Below are 16,158 nucleotides of genomic sequence, written 5' to 3' on the forward strand. Positions count from 1 at the left end.
AAAAGCCATCCTGGTGCTTCTTCAGGGACACTAAAATGAAGTCTGCAGCTGCTGGCCAAGGACTACCCCTAATCACCCATAGGTGTGGGCTGGAGCTGGAGCCAGTGTTGATCTTGAAGAATGTAGTAGGGGGAATTAAGAAGTTTGGGGAGGTTTGTATAGGAATAAAAAGCCAAACAAAGAGTTGTCAAAGTGAAAAAGGTTGTTCAAGCAAAAGAAAGATGAAGAAATAGTCAGTGTACATGATTTGTGACATAAAAGTTTGGAATTCCTGATGCCTCTTTCCCACCCAACTTCTTTTTCACCATGAAAGGAATAGTCCAGTGCAATTACCCTTCACTTCTCCAGTGGTCAGCAATTGAGCTTTTTACACAGTAAAATGGTTTTTACTCAGCTTACAGCACATATTTCCAATTAGGCAGAAAATGTAAACAGTTAATACCACTGCATAAATAATATTAATAATATTCCATGATCCAGTATGTAAGATTCAACATCAGGAACAGACAAAAGAATGTTTCTGATGTCTTAAAAATAGGTGGAAAAGACAGAAAAATACTCAATAAAATGTCAGAAGTGGAAAATAAAAATTTTCTTTGTGGCACCATGTTTTTGAGACCATTCCAAATTTAAACACACATTTTTATTTTGACTTCTGCCATACTAGTGACATTTTTGTATAAAAGCAGAGTTCTTCTGTTTATGACTTAAGCTTGTAGTGGTACAGCCTCCTGCTGGGAGAGCCAGGCTTCTCCAAAACTGCAGCAACTGTTGCAAAGTGTTGTCCAGCCAGGGTTGAACTGCACAGCCAGGATGCTTTGCCAGTTCTGCATGGCCTGGCCTGGGGGTGTTAATGTAAAATGGGGGCCACTCCCTTTACATCAGCTGCTGATTTGCCCTGATTCTGTTGGTGCAGAGAATCGCCTGGAAACTGGTCTTTGCTATTTTATACTCAGCCCCCAAGTAGTGATGCTGCTGAAGGTATTTAGGACCCCACCAGCTTTCCCACATTCCACTGCAAAGCAAATTTAGCCCGAGGCACCTTCACAGCTAGGATGGTACCTGCCTGACTCTTGCTACCTGCTAACTCAGACTCTGGCTCCGTCAGACCTTTAGGGGTAATTGCAGCTGTGCTCAGGATTTAGTTAAGTATCTCCTGTAGCATTAAGGTTTTATAGTGAAATCTCCAAAATCCAGCCTGAAATATCTTCATTACTTGGTGTGCTTCTTGATATTTGATTTAATTTTTTCTAGCTTTTTTTAATCAAAGAATTAAGTCCAACCAAAATGTGAGTAGTTAATTAAAATGAAATTTGAAAACTTCTCTTCCACTGAGCTCTTAGGTTTATTAGATTTGTGATAGATGGCATACGAATGGCTCTTCATGCAGTCTGCATGCTGGAGGTCTCTGAAATAAAGAATGGCTCAGGAGAATTGCTCCTGGCTGGGAAAAGTGGACTTTTGTTGATAGAGATAACATAGACTGGCACAAATTGCTGCCATTATCCTTTTTGATTTTTTAGGAAAGGTGACTTTGGACTATAAATTTAATATGCAATAAGGCAATAAATGGCTATTCTGGGGCTGAGATACTTAATTGTTATATCTGGGAAACAGGTAGAGTTTCCCTCTGTGAACACTTCCTCCTCCTCCTCCTATTAATTTGTGATACAGTGAATAAAGTTATTGAAGTCCCCTAATCTTTAGCATTTTCGTGGTTTGGGCTGGTTTCATTTCCTCAATTGTTCTTATTTCAACCCATGTGTTTTATCTTTTCTTCATATTCTCCTCCCCACCAGGGGAGGTGCCTGAGTGAGCAACTGCATGCAATGTTTTAATTTCTGGTTGGAGTTAAACCATGCCAGGCATATTGTGAACTCAGCCTGCTGTCCTGAGCACGTTCCATAACCCTGCAGGGCAGAGTGGCAGTACCAGATGCAGTGACAGCTCCTCTGTTTGCTGTGTGAATCCTGTGAGTGGTGTGGCAGATCTGAACAAGGACCAAGGCTAGAATGTACAGCAGGAAAAGAGAATGCAGTGGAAGACTGTGAAAAAGCTGAAAGCAGTGTTAGGGCTAATGACCATTGTGTGTAGGCTCAATTTTATAAACAAATTTAAAATATTTGTAGGAGGTAATTGTTAATCCAGTGAAGTTTCCTGCATGGGACAGGTGGGATTAAGGTCTGATTCTGCACTCTCATTCTATTTATTTTTTGTTTTGTTTTGGAACTGTGTCCTACATTCAGTAATTCATCTGCCTGGCCATATTTACTAGATCTATTTCTTCTATAAATCAAGGAGTGAGCCCCACTAGAAATAATGCTGGATAAACCAAACATTCCAGCTCAAGTTACCTCTCCTTAGCAAAGTGCTCTGTTGGTGTTGTTACTTCAATTTTGTGCAGCCTCTCACCTTCAAAATATGTCCTATCTTCATAAATGTTTCCTTAACTAGCCTGTAGTGTTTAAAGTTCAATATATGGAAGTTTTATTTCAAAGCAATACCTGCTTATACCATTTTCCTTTGAAATGCACTCCTCCAGGCTGGCCTATGTATGTACATGTAGTGCCATTTTTAAAATTACTTTATAGAATATGCTGCTTAGTGTTTATTGAGCATTTTCCTGTCTTGATAGTTTGTAAACGTGTCCCATCCAGAACGTGTGAAATTGTTCAGACTATTTATTCTCTTGTGGTGTTTTTGTTAATTAAATTGTTTTGTTTAAAATGTGAATATATGAGTAGAAAATCAACAAATGGATTTTTTTAAAAATTACTTTGTAATTTTTAAAACATCTTCCCTCTAACCTACAAGCACATTATTTTCAGCAAATTAAACACAAGGAATATTGGGCCTCTCTAGCAAGAGAAGGGCCAGGCTAGGCAGAGCAGTGTGAGCTCAGTGTGAATGGAAATTGGCCCCTGCTGCTGGAGGCAGGGGTCCTGGGACAGGGGGTGTGCTTGAGCCACAGAGGGCTCCATGTTCTGTGGGATGGAAACTGCAGAAACTGTGGGATGGAAACTCTGCAAGTCACTCAGCCACACTCCTGAGGAAAAGCACCCAGCAGCTGGGAGGGAGGGAATGGGAGAGGAGGAAAGGAAAGCTCCAGGTGTGAGGGGTGGACAGGTGTCCTAGTTTACAGTCCTGGTCTGTATTTAACACTTGAGCCACTACATATTTAATACAAGGTTTACTATGAGCTTACACACAGTTACAGTTCAGGCTTTAGTAACTGTAGAGTTTGACCTATATGGAAGTCTGAAAAAATTGGGGATTTTCAGACATGTTCTGTATGAGTGTTGAAGCCTGGAGTTCCTCTGTCCTGTGCACTGTTCAGGTATGCATGGAGTGAAACAAAACAGTGGAGAAGGAAACCTGAATACAGCAGACAATTATGCTTCTGCTTAGAGCTAGAGTTCTGAAAAAGTTGAAAAGTTTCTGAAGTTAAAATGCTAAAATATTGCTAGAGCGTTCTGTGCTGCTGGGATAGGAGTAGATGTTCATTTTTGGTTTTTTGAATAGCTCTTTTTCTATATTTTTTAAATTTAGAAAAATACAATTTGAATTTTTACCTGGGTTAAGGTTGAGTTTGGACTATGAGATAAGGAGTCTGATTACTTAACCTAATTCAGGTGAATGCTGAGGGGGGTTGTTTGTTTTGCTTTTTTTTTTAACTTGTGCTGTTTGTGTTTGAAAAAGCCCAGCATTTTCTCCATACCAACTCATTTACATATTTTTGCAAAAAGCATTTGCTTTCTCCCCAATTTCTTGATATTGCTTTGAAAGAAAGGCAGTTTGCTCAGACCACACACAGGTCTCCCCAGATAGATGCAAATCCATCACAGCAAAAAGCTGCTGCAGAAAGAGCACAAAAGAGTGACCTTAACTCAGAGCATCTGTGTGAAGAGCCTTCTTAGGATGGAGGAAGGTCTTTGTGTTCTGTGAGGGCTGAGAGCTGTGCTGCCATTGGCTGCACCAGGGCTTTGTCCTGGCAGAGGCTGGAGAAGTGGCTTTCACCGAGTTCCAGGAAAAAGAAGTTGAGAGATTATAAATATGTGTGAGAGGCTCATGATGTACCATTTTTGTTACCATGGGGATGTAATTGTAACAGCAGTCTGTCATCTTTTTTATTTTCAGTACATCATTGTTAGCAAGAGATTGTATTTAGATATGAACACATTCATCTTTGCAAAGACAAGCAGGGATAAGGCATAAGAAATGAGCAGAGTACAGCATGACTAATCACAAACATCAGCACATCTTGCATGAAAAAATATATTTTGAAGAGCAAGTTGCATTTTTCAAGTTACCTTATGAATTTCTGTGATTAATTGTAGGTGTTTCACTCAGTTCAATTTTTGAATATAGCATAGAGCTTAGAGTGCAGTTAAATTTCTCACAAACATGCAAAGTAATAACTGTCTTCTGTTGCTTTATTTACAAATAATTCTTGATTCTAGTGTATTTTGTAGCAGACTCCTGTTGAGAGGACTGAAGCCTGAATTAGTGTTAAATACTGGCTCTAGGTGCTGATTACCATTACCAGTCTCACAGAGATAGGCATCCCAGCTCTGAACACATGCTGGAACCTGGGAACTACCAACAGTACCGCAAGATAAGATCAAAGAATGGAGCCCCACAGCCCCACTCATTACATGGTGTTAAAACCAGAGGGAATCAAAGCCTTTGAACTTGATTTATCTTCCTAGAGGTTAGCTGCAAAACACTGAAATTGAAAGGTCAGGTTGTTACTCTTCAATGTACCAGCAGACTGAAGTGGAAGGAAAGTGTGTGTGTTATTTCTTCAAGGAGAGAAAAGAGAGTTATGGGAGAACAGGGAGCTGAACCCAGAGCTGTCTCTTCCTCTCCCTGTGTGTGATCAGAGCACACAGCTCCAGCACCACTGCTGCTGGTGTTCATCTATCCTATTTTTGTGACTAACACCATCAAAAATTTACACACCTGACCAGAGCATATTTTCCATGATTTAGCAGCAGCTGAAACCTTTAGGGAACCCAGAGCCACAGAGGCATCTTACACAGCCACAAGGAATGGCTCTGTGCACTACAAATGGACATAGGTAAAGCCAGCTTCAGAAGGTCAGATAGCAAAATGCTATTACTCATCCCAGACAGTGTCTCTAACTATACTACATCCTACCTCCATCTTCCCAAGTGTAGGAAAATTAAGATAGGAGGAGTTGCTCCAAAATTTCTGTGATATGTAACATTACCCATTATCTTGGATGTCTTGGGCTCTCTGGTCAATCTAGGATACAGCACAGTATCACCATGGCAATTAAAAAACTTCCTGGGGAAGGGCAGAGTACAAAATGCATTGTTTATCCTGCTGAGTGTCTCTGCAACTCTTGACACAGAAGTATTGCTAAGACACTTCAGTAACTCAAGAAGATGAGTCATATTGCAGAGGTTCTAGTTATTTCTTACCCATCCTCTGATGGACACATTTGAGAGTCCTCTTAAGAGTCTTCCTTTCCTGCTTTCCATGAAAATCCATGCTGTCCCCACTTCTCTGGTATGCCTGTAGAGAATCACTTACAGAGGCACTGAGAAACTGAGCTTAGCTGAGAGGAATACTTTGATGGAAATCAGCTGTAGCTCTGTTTCTTCACAAATGCAACAAGCGTCATGACTGAAATGTCAGAACACCTACATGGTCCTTCAGGCTGCTTTTCCCACAGCACAAAAGAGCAAATTCTCTCTGTGAAAAGATTATTTCTGTCTGTGGGGACAGAGATGGAGTGAGCACTCCAAAATCCATAAAAATGCTCATCTGAATTTCTTGAGCTCTGTCAGTGCTCATTACTTTTTCTGTCCTCATTCTTGCATTTAGTAGTTTTAGAGATGATGGGTAAGAGGCCTCGTTCCTTCCTTCCTGCCTTCCTCTCAAACCCTAAACCAGCACACCTGTGTAGTTACTGAGAGTAATTAAGGGGATGCTGAGCACAGAAATGTGCACTTCTGACTGAACACAGAAAACAAGCCAATAAAAGTGCAAAGCAGCAGTGCTGTATAATTAAACATGTCTATGTGTCCCCCACGTCTGCACAGGGTTATTGATCATCTTCCCTTCAGGGGAGTTTTTTATGAGGAGCACACAAGGAAGAGGAGACAGGATTATAAACCATGCAAATGTGGCCTCACATCACTACCAGATGATTTGGGAGAGATGAACTGGATGAATATCATATTCTTATCTTGCTGTCAGTGAGCAGCACATGGCTTCATGCCATGCTCTTAGTGCTTCACAGTTAGCTGTTGTTGAAGCCAGGGTTACCAGCCTTTCCTTTTTACAAATCAAATTCTAGTTGCAGTTAACAGGCATGAAAATGCAAGCACAAGTGAAGGTTAAATCTGAATAGACATTTATTCCAGACTGCTTCTGGTTATTCTTGGAAAATAAATCTTTTAATTTTGAATAAATTAAAAATAAATTGGTTAACACGTTAAAGTAAATTATTTAAGTAATTAAAATTCTAAGTGAATTTTAAAAGATTTGTTTTTCTACATAAGTGCTTGTACAAATAGGCTCCCTGCTGCCTACCCATTGTGAGATCTTTCTTTTTTCCTTTCACTCTTTCTTCCTTTCTTTCTTTTCTATTTTTGTAACTCACATATATATTTAGATTGGGAACAGTTGGATTGTTTAGTGGTCTATTTAGACTACTGAATATGGTGAAGAGTTCAGGACAAACTGAAAAATTCACATCTGTATCATCTAAATTTGAAGTAATTAACATTTGAAATAATTAACATTTGAATGTATTTATGTTAATATGCTGCTCAGAGATACAGAATTGTTTGCTTCCAATCCATTGGCAATACTTTGTTCAACTGCTGTCAGCAATATTAGATTTGTAAATGACTGGAAACTTTTGATAGCGTGTGCTTTGCTGAGAGAAAAGCAGGCACTGTATCCACAGGGCACTGAGAATGCAGCCCTGAGCAGAGACAGGACAGGAACAGAAATACCACGTTGCTTTAGCAGCATTTCCTGCCTTCCCCATCGTCCCCAAAATTGCTGCAGCACATTCCTGCCAACTTACAGACCCACACAGATCACACCACAGCAGTGGGGCTGGGGCCGTGATGGTTACTTGGGAGTTTCTTTTCCCCACATAATTCACCCAGCCCACAGCATCCTCCCACAGCACTTCCACAAGCCTTCCCAGAAAAGAAATGTGTTCAGCAGGGGCAGCCACCTGCATTTGAACTCCCTTCTTGTGCATGGTGACACTGCAGTCACAGGCAAACCAAACCCAGGAGGAACCAAGGCGGCTCCCCTCGCTCTGTGCACAGCAGAAAAGGCTTTCCCAAGGAGCAGGAGGTTTGTGGAGCAGAGAACTGAAGGGGCTTTCCCAAGGAGCAGCAGGTTTATGGAGCAGAGAACTGCTCTGTGGGAGCAGAGACCAAACCCTGCACCCAGGGCTGCTCCTGGGCTGGGACAGCCCATGGCTCTCCCAGGAAAGCAGCAGCAGGGAGAGCAGCCAGCAGCCCCAGGGCTGGGAATGCACAGCTAGCACTGGTACTGCAGGGAGCCAGATCCTTCCACTAGCCAAGGACAAGAACATTCATGAAGAAATATGGGTCTTTCAGTCTTTCCAAGCAAATTACCACAGATCATAACAAGCTGATCCATATTGGTCAAAAAAAAACATGTGAACTTGTGTATCAAATAGTGACATCCTCTATCGTCTTGTACTTGAACATGACAGTATTTTTTTAAAAAGGAACAACTCTGAATATTACAAGGAGTATATTCATTTCAGCCCCAAACTTCTGTAAATGAAAAGCTTTGTATAAGACCAAGTATGATGCAGATCTGACTCCCAGGAATTACATCTTGCACTGTAATTTTGTTTCATTAGCTGATTACTGATGACTACTATTAATTACTAGATGATGTGACTTTGCAGGTTCTGTTGTTCTAGTAAGAGGCCCTGTGTAAAATGTGAAGCTTTATGTGGTGGTCCCTGTGCTCTACAGCAGTGTCCCAGAGAAATCTGTTTCCTAGCACCTTAGCCATGCTTTTCACAGGAAGGTCACAAGCCCTTTTCATCACAACTGACATAGATGTAAATGTTTAGTTGCTTTTTAAGTTAATGAGGTGTCCATACCAATGCAGTTAGAAAACAAAATATGACGTACTGAGTTTTTATGATTCAAACTGATTATTTATGTCACAAAGAATAAGAAAAAGGTCTGAGAAACTGCTTCACTTTAATCATATTAGAAAGAAAACCCTCACAAACAGAAAAACCCCAGCTGATTCATATTACAAAAAAGTTCCAAACATCTCTCCTGTGGAACCAGAAAGCAGAATATAAGTTCTGATTTTCACATACAATGGACATCTCTAATGTCCTCAAGTGAACTATTATCAGGAGGGTTTTTTATAGCCTTTAGTCAGTCCTTTTTTCCTTCCTGCAAACTGCCTTTAATTAGTGTACATTCATTGCTTCCCATTCCATCCTACACATCCTCCTGTGTTTAAAATATCTTTCCAGACCTAAACACTGTTTGAGGAGACTAACTAAAATGCTGACAGAAGAGTTAAAAAATCCAGGAGATCTTCAGAAGCATAGGAAAGATGGACAAATATCACAGAAATAAGGTTGCAGTTTCTCTTAGTATATTAATATCTCACCACAGTAGGGTATGGAGAGGTGTTGTCTGCTTGTTAAAGTAGAGCAATTATAAGAATATTTTAGACTCTTGTCTGATCTGTTCTTTAGATTTCATGGAAAAATAGAACACTCTGTTTTCTGTTATAATCCAGTAACTTTCATACTATTTAACTAACTAAAAATATCAGAAGGCATATCCCAGCACCTTTCCAGTTTTCTAAACTCTCAGGAATAAACTATGGTGGAATGGAAATGGATGCAAGATGAAAGTGCAGTTTCTCTCTTTTGCACGGTGGGAAAAAAGTTCAAGCAGCAAACTGAGAAGAAAATAAAGCTCAAAGAGATATTTTCTAATGAATGTTAAAATTAAAAGAATAATGCAGATCTGATGAGCTTCTGCCACAGCCATTGTTTGCAAAGAGGCTGCTGAGGTCTGATAAACAGCTTAAGAACTTCATTAGCACCATTTTTCAATGAGCCTCTTGATTTGGTTGTTTTTATTCATTTTCCAGATTTAAATTTCTTTTTTTTTTTCTTATTATTTTTTCATTTTTTTGGCGGACAAGATGTTTGTTTTATAGTCTGTTTCTTTACAGAAGCTGTTATGCTTCTTTGAATGACAGCATAATTTTCTTTTCAAAATTTCAAGATATTTGACATTACTGTCTTGCCCAGTGGGTCTGGGATATTGGGTTGCAAATACTGAATTGCAGAGGCTTTGCAAAGCCTTGTATGTAAGTCATTGTAGTCAGCTGGATCACTTCACTGGGTAACACAAAACAAGGACAAAAGCCCTTGAATATAGAAAACTAAGTCGTGCAAGTAACCAAGGGCAATGTAGGATAAGCAAACTTTGACTAAGTTCAGATAAATGTAAGAAAGTTTGCATGCTTTCATTTATCCTTTGGTCTGCACAAGTGAGTTGAACAGCCTAAAGGAACAGGATTTCCCTTGAGATTCTGCTGCTGCTTACTACATACAAACAACTATTCAGTGCTTCTCTTTCCCCTAACTAGAAATTTTTAAAAAAGGGAACAGGAGAAACTGGAAAATAAGCAAAAACTGTTATGTAGTAAATTATTAAATTAGCCAGCAAGTGTCTTCAAGAACCATGAAAGATTCCTAAGTAGTGTTATGCAACATAAGTAAGAATTTGAATATTCATGTAGATAAGTAGCTTAATTCAACTTTCTTAAATAAATTATTAAATGTTGATTCTAAAAAATTAACTAATTTATGATCAGAGTAGACCAAAATGGCCACACTCATACCCACCAAAATGTTTGTCACCATGAGTCTTCACAAGCTAAGATGGTATTGATCCAGCATTCTCCCAAGTTTTGCAACTTGAACCACAGCTAGAGCTCACTTGTATATTTTTGAAATACTTGACATGTTAAGTGAAGAACCACCACAGGCAGTTTTGAGAGCAGTTTAAGCTAATCTAAACCCAAAGTACAGGTCATGTAGAGAAATGACCCCTCAAAAAAGGATAAGGTAACTCCCACTCAGAGAGGCGGTGGTGAAAGCCAAAGCTGTGGGAGCATGAGCCCAGAACTCAGATTTCTTCCAGTAGCAAAGGCTGAGATCAGCTCAGGACACTCCCAGATTGCTGCCCCATGTTCTATACAGAAAGCTGGTAAAAATTCTAGATTCCAGCCAGAAAGCTGAAAGCCTTATATATTGAGAGTGAACCACTGATAGCTACTCTTTCCTCTTTGTGGGTTTACCAAGATTTCATTCATAGCTTTCTGCTATGTTATTCAGAAATAAACACACCTTGCTGCAAATGGTCAAGAAATCTGGAATACTTCAACAAAAGTATTATTATTATTATTATTATTATTATTATTATTATTATTATTATTATTATTATTATTATTATTTTCCTGGATGAAAGATGTCTCATTTTTTCTAGAATTGTTTTGTACTGTCCCCAAGTTGAAAAATAGGAAGTTATGCTTAGACGTTAGGAAAAATCTACCATGATGATAGTGGAATACTGACTGCCCAGGAAGGTTGTGGAAACTCCTGGACAGGAGCCAGGAAGGCTGTCAAAGTGGTCAGCACTTGACTGGACAGAGTCCTGAGTAACATGATCCATTTAAGACATCTTTGCAGTAGAGGAGTGGACAAGATGACCTCTAGAGGCCCTGTCCAAACTACAATAAGATTGTGATTTTTGTACTCATTTAGGTAGCAGTAAAAATTGTTTGAACTATCACTCTGTACCTCAGTGTATTCAGTTCTTCATGCTTGTGTCTCAGAGCAGTCATTTGCAATAAAATGTGTGACCACTTAATTTCTAAGGTTTCATCTTCTGACTTTGGGGATGAAATACCCTCTGATACTTTCTCTGAATTGTATTAACTTACAGTTGATACAGATATGTCTATTGTAAAAATGCTGGCTAGGCACAAACCTCACACCCTCTGCCCACTGCATTTGTTTTTCTATGCCATTCACTAGTCTGTATGAGATGTAGCAGAGTAGGAAAAGCACTGCTGCTGTGTCTATTCCTAGTGTTCCCTCCAAACCAATAGGCAGTGGCTGAATGTTCTCCTCTGATACTATTATTGAGATGGATATTACAAGAGAAAACAACACTATTAGTAGGTATTTACCTCCATACAGTGTTTCAAAATGTGGTGGCTGTAGTTTTTTTCTCTGTGGAAATTATATCATATCAGTATATTTCAATAATCTGTTTTACAAAACTGTATATGCTGGAAATTTTCCTAAGCCTAAGTTATGTTAAGATTCCATGCCAGCACTGAAAAAAATACCAGAAAAACAGAAGCCAAAGACCAGTTTTATGTGCAGATTGAGGGGTTTCCATGAGGTGAGAAGTAGAGAAAAATAAATAGCTTATCTACATCCTCTTCTTTATTTTTACTGCCATTGTGCTGAAGCTATGACCATCCATTAGCCCCTCTTCCTCTCCTTCCTCTAAGGTATGCTGTAGTCTTTGTCTTTTAAGATTTTTCCTTTTGAAGTCCACTTTTTCATACCTCTTACTTTCCATTTTGCATCCCATCCTCTTCCATCTAAATTCCACCTCTCTTCTGAATTCTTTTGCTGTATCTCAGGCCTACCATGTACTCCCACTTGTTCTCTAGTTAGTTTCCTAGTTCTCCTCTTTGGTAATACATCCACAAACTGCATATTTCTCATGCTGCCCCTGCTTTTCCCCCCCACTTAGAAACATTTTGTATCATTTACTATGCCAGCTTGCATTCTTATTAGACAATTAATTAATTCCATTTTTTAGTGAATTCCACTAAGCTGGGGCAATTGGCACTTACAGATCCCTCATTATGTACTGCTGATACTAGCATGCATATCAAAAGAAATACATATCTAAAACCATGGGGTAAAAATTTCTAGTTGTAATAGGACAGGTTAAAACTAGAAATACAAGGTAGGAAACATCCATTGTATTTAGAAAATATTTCATATACCATCTCCCTTTTCCTGTCACTAAAGTCAGAATGGAATGGAAGAACCTTCACCTAAGGAATGGCAGCAACCAGGATCCAGCCTGGCTCAATCTGTTCTGGCAGGGATTTGATGGATTGGCTCTGGAGAGGTCTAACTCCCAATTAGACTCAGTGGCTATCAGCTGAGAAGCCATTAAAGTGAATATATAAACTACAGGAAAGTGTGATGGTGACATGTTTTGTTTCTAGCTTGTTAAACCAGTAATTGTTATTGCAAGTAGCTGTCATTCCCACCAGCATTTGCTTCTTGTTGACAATGAAGAAAACTCATTTGTTTTATAGCATGAATCTTAATTTGCTTCATGGTTGGTTTCTTTCTTTGGCTGTCAATCCCAGATCTCAGAGAAAGAAATGCAGTGAGTTTTATGGCAAGCAGAATGAGCTGTAACTAAACAGCCAGTTAAAATACCTAAGGTTTCTGACTGACTATGAAGCGTGGTTCTTGACAGGCACATAGGATCAAAAGCTCCCTTTTGAATCATATGAGCCAAGACTGCCAGTCATTGACTACACCAGATTGGCTAGTGATCTGTGCATATTTTCCTTTCATTTTGTATGGGTTTTAATTAAATTTGACAACTCCAGAAGAAATTAACTCTCCGTCTTGAACTTTAGGCATCTGATGGGAAGATAATGGAATTTTGAGGTTAAGTACATTTTTAAGACTTTAACTTCCTTGTTAGTTGTCATAGCTAGTTGAATTCAGTAAAAATAAATACTGTAAGCCCACTTATATGCTGAGTTGCATCTCTGTGCCACTGTGACAGAGTGAAGCTTAAATTAGTCATATTTGAACCCAAAAAGATCCTGCAGTGCATTGTACAAGCACAGCACAGAAATACCTATTGATATACCAGTTAAGTGTGGTTGTAAATACAGTAGCTATTTAAGCATATAGAATGTAGCAATCTTGTCTACATACCAAAGGAAATAACACAACCTGGATTTTGGTGGGATTTCCTCTCCCCTCCATCTTCCAAAATAGGCAGCTCTTAAGTGACCACCAGAAATCAAGAACTTTGGTTTTGCAAATCCCTCCCAGACTATACTGCTTGTTGGTTCTAAGGACAGTTAAAGATTGAAAGGCAAAGTGTGCATTTTGAGCTCCCCTTGAAATATTTTCTACTGCTAAAAACGTTGGGAATTTCTGAGAAGAGATCTAAGAAATAGGTAAATGATACTTCTAAGTTTAGTTCTTTAAAGATGCAGACAAAATTTGGTATTGTGTCTTGAATTAGTTGTGCTTTCCAATTTCTTGTAATTTCTTTGCTATCTCAAATGTCCCTTCTAGGAAGGGAAAATCTGCCCTTTAAAAGAGTTTGCTAGAAGGTTACAGACTTACCACATCCATGATCTGCATGAGGCTGAGAGTGAAATAGACAGTGAGTGGCTGGGAATCATTTGCAACTGGTCGCTCCAACGGATTGTAATTTTTCAGCAGCTCCTTGTAAAGCTTCCTTTGGAACTCTCCTTGCAGAGATTCTTTGGGCACGTGAATAAAAAGATAAATAATAAGGAGTCTACATCAGAAAAAGCTCAGGCATGCTTTTTCACTCCTATCAGATATTATGTATCTATTATTACACCTGCTGCATTCCCAGAAAAAATGCCACTGTGTTTAAAATAGTTCATTAGCTACTACAACAAAATCCTAATCACAAATATTCATCCCAGCCTATAAGGGGGAATTACCTCTTTGATCATTTCTTGACTGGCCAGGAGAGATACTTTCTAAATGCTAATGGCACTTTCTCAATGTATACACCCTTCGATCCAGCAGCAAGAAGTGATGAAGAGCAAATACAGTAGCTATAATTTGACACCTGTCCTGGCATAGCTATAACCAGAAAAGCAGAACAGAAATACGGCAGAAGGCATCAGCAAGACAATGGGAGAAAAATGGCCACAGGTTAGACTGAGCACTGCTCTGGGGCTGCTTCAGACAGAGAACTCTTTGGGGCAAGTACACTCCGCTTTGTTCTCTGTTCATGCAGTTAGAAATGAAGTGGGTACGGTGTTCCTGGCAGAGATGATAGACACCACATTAATATACATGCTAATATTTGGGGATTTCTGTCCTTTTTACACTTCAAATCCAGGGAGGATGCTTATTCTGCCGTCTTTCTGTGGAGAGAAGGAGCAGGTTTACATGAATGGAGCAGAGTAGACCAGGGACAGAGGCAGTTTTCGAATGAAGGGGAATGTGCTACAGGGTAGGAACAGGTTCTCTGGACGTGAGACCTCCCTGTCCCGCTCCAGACCGCCCTCCTTCTTCCCGATTTTCTCGTCCTCAACTCCCCCCACAAAAAGCCGCAGCCTCTGCCCTAGGACATGCACCATTTAAGTCCCTTGACAGAGTTCGGTGCCTCATCCCCACCGTCCTTCTCCCGCGTCCCTTCCCGGCAGGTCCCAGCGCTGGCCAGCCCTCAGCGCGGCCCGGGACGGGGGCGAGCCCCCGAGGCTGGCAGAGGGCAGAAGGGGCCGGCCGGGGCCGGAGAGCGCCGTGCCGGGAGCACCCGGGGCTGCCCCGACCCACCCGCCCCGCCGCGGCTCCCGGCGCTGCCCGCGGGGCCGGCGCCCACTCACCGCGCACGAGCCCCGCCGCCGCCAGCAGCCACACCGCCAGCTCCTGGAGGCCCATCCCGGGAGAGCCGGCGCTGCGAGCGACCGACACGCCGACAGCAGCGGCGGCTTCTCCCGCCGCCGAGCCCCGCCAGCCCCCGGCCGCCGATCCGGGCCGCTGGGAGCCGCCGGCGCCCCGGGCACCTCCGGCAGCTCGGCCCCTTCCTGCGCCCGCACCGGAGCTCGCCCTACGGCGCCGCCGGCCCGGGCGGAGCGGAGGGATGCTGACGGCCCGCCTCCCCGAGCTGCCTCTCGCCTGATGGATTTCCCTCCCTTCCCTAATCCTCGAGCGTCTCCGGGCCGGAGGGGAGGGAGCGGAGCCGCTCGCAGGCTGCTGCGGCAGCCGGAGCGATGCGGCGCGGCTGGGCGAGGGGGCCCCGGCATTATAGAGCCGAGAGCGGGGGCGGCCCCCTCCCCTGGCGGGCAGCCGCGCCCGCCCGCCCCCGCTGCCCTCCCCGAGCCCGCAGCGGCACCGCGGGGAGCCCCGGCTGCTCGGGGACGGGCGAGCAGGGGAGGGGAGCCGGCCCGACCGGCCCGGGGAGCACGCACTGCCCGCGGTGCCCCAAAAGCCAAAGGGCATCAGCCACCGCCGAGCCCACCGCTCCCCGGCCCTCCTCGGCACAGGTCATCCTCCTTCACCATCGGCGGCGGCTGCTGCTGTTCTAGGAGAGGTGAATTAGTTCAAAGGGCAGCAGAATGCCCCGAACAGGATAATCCCTGCCGGGGGCGAGGAGGGCAGCGTAAGGGGAAGGCAGCCAGGGCACGGAGCAGGACAGGGCCAGTCCTTGCTGGCCTCAGCAGCTTGGGTTAGGTCACATCTCGTGATGGAGAGCAATGGCTACAGTGATGTTGCACACGTGGCTGTTAAATCCCCAGCAGAGATGCAGGGCTGGGGGCCCAGGTGCTGGATGTTTTGTCTAGATATGGGGAAAAAAAGCTTTGGCAAAGGGCATTGTGTTTAGTCCTTTACAAACACATGACAGTAAAATGGTGGCTGAGCTCCTGCCTGGTACAGGTATAATGCACCACAGTTGGAAAGCAGGCCTAGAAAATTCAGCACGTTTTTTTGATTGTCTGGTTCCCATCTGCAGCTCTAAGTGCGATTTTGACACCAAGGATGGGTTATTTCTTTCAGCCCTTCAAATCCAGTTGCTACATTGATTGAATGTCCTAGGCAGCTGTGCTTAAAAAAGAATGGTATTGAAGAGTGTTGTTATTTGCAGGGGATAACTAAGTGCTTGTTTTTCAAATGACCATCAAACAGTAGTTTATTTAGCCCATGTTAATTTTCAGCTTTAAAATCCAGGTTATCTCTTTTGGTTTAAGCACTGACCTAATTTATGTAGCTACTGTTTAAGTATTTTTAAACATTGAGCACAAAAGCCGATG

At 42.1% G+C, this 16,158-nt stretch overlaps 1 protein-coding gene across 1 annotated transcript in view; it reads right to left on the bottom strand.

The window, feature by feature from the left end:
• Positions 1-14,881, bottom strand: part of CHRFAM7A (CHRNA7 (exons 5-10) and FAM7A (exons A-E) fusion) — a 38,642-nt gene extending 23,761 nt beyond the window's left edge. The window contains exons 1-2 of the mRNA XM_036389479.2: positions 14,734-14,881; positions 13,490-13,629 (exon numbers count right to left, since the gene is read on the bottom strand). Coding sequence (XP_036245372.1) covers positions 13,490-13,629; positions 14,734-14,788 — 195 coding nt within the window. The 5' untranslated portion in view covers positions 14,789-14,881. The remainder of the gene's footprint in view (positions 1-13,489; positions 13,630-14,733) is intronic.
• Positions 14,882-16,158: the final 1,277 nt, after the last annotated feature.

This window comes from Molothrus ater, chromosome 13, assembly GCF_012460135.2.
Source record: "Molothrus ater isolate BHLD 08-10-18 breed brown headed cowbird chromosome 13, BPBGC_Mater_1.1, whole genome shotgun sequence".
In the NCBI taxonomy this organism is placed as follows: Eukaryota; Metazoa; Chordata; class Aves; order Passeriformes; family Icteridae; genus Molothrus; species Molothrus ater.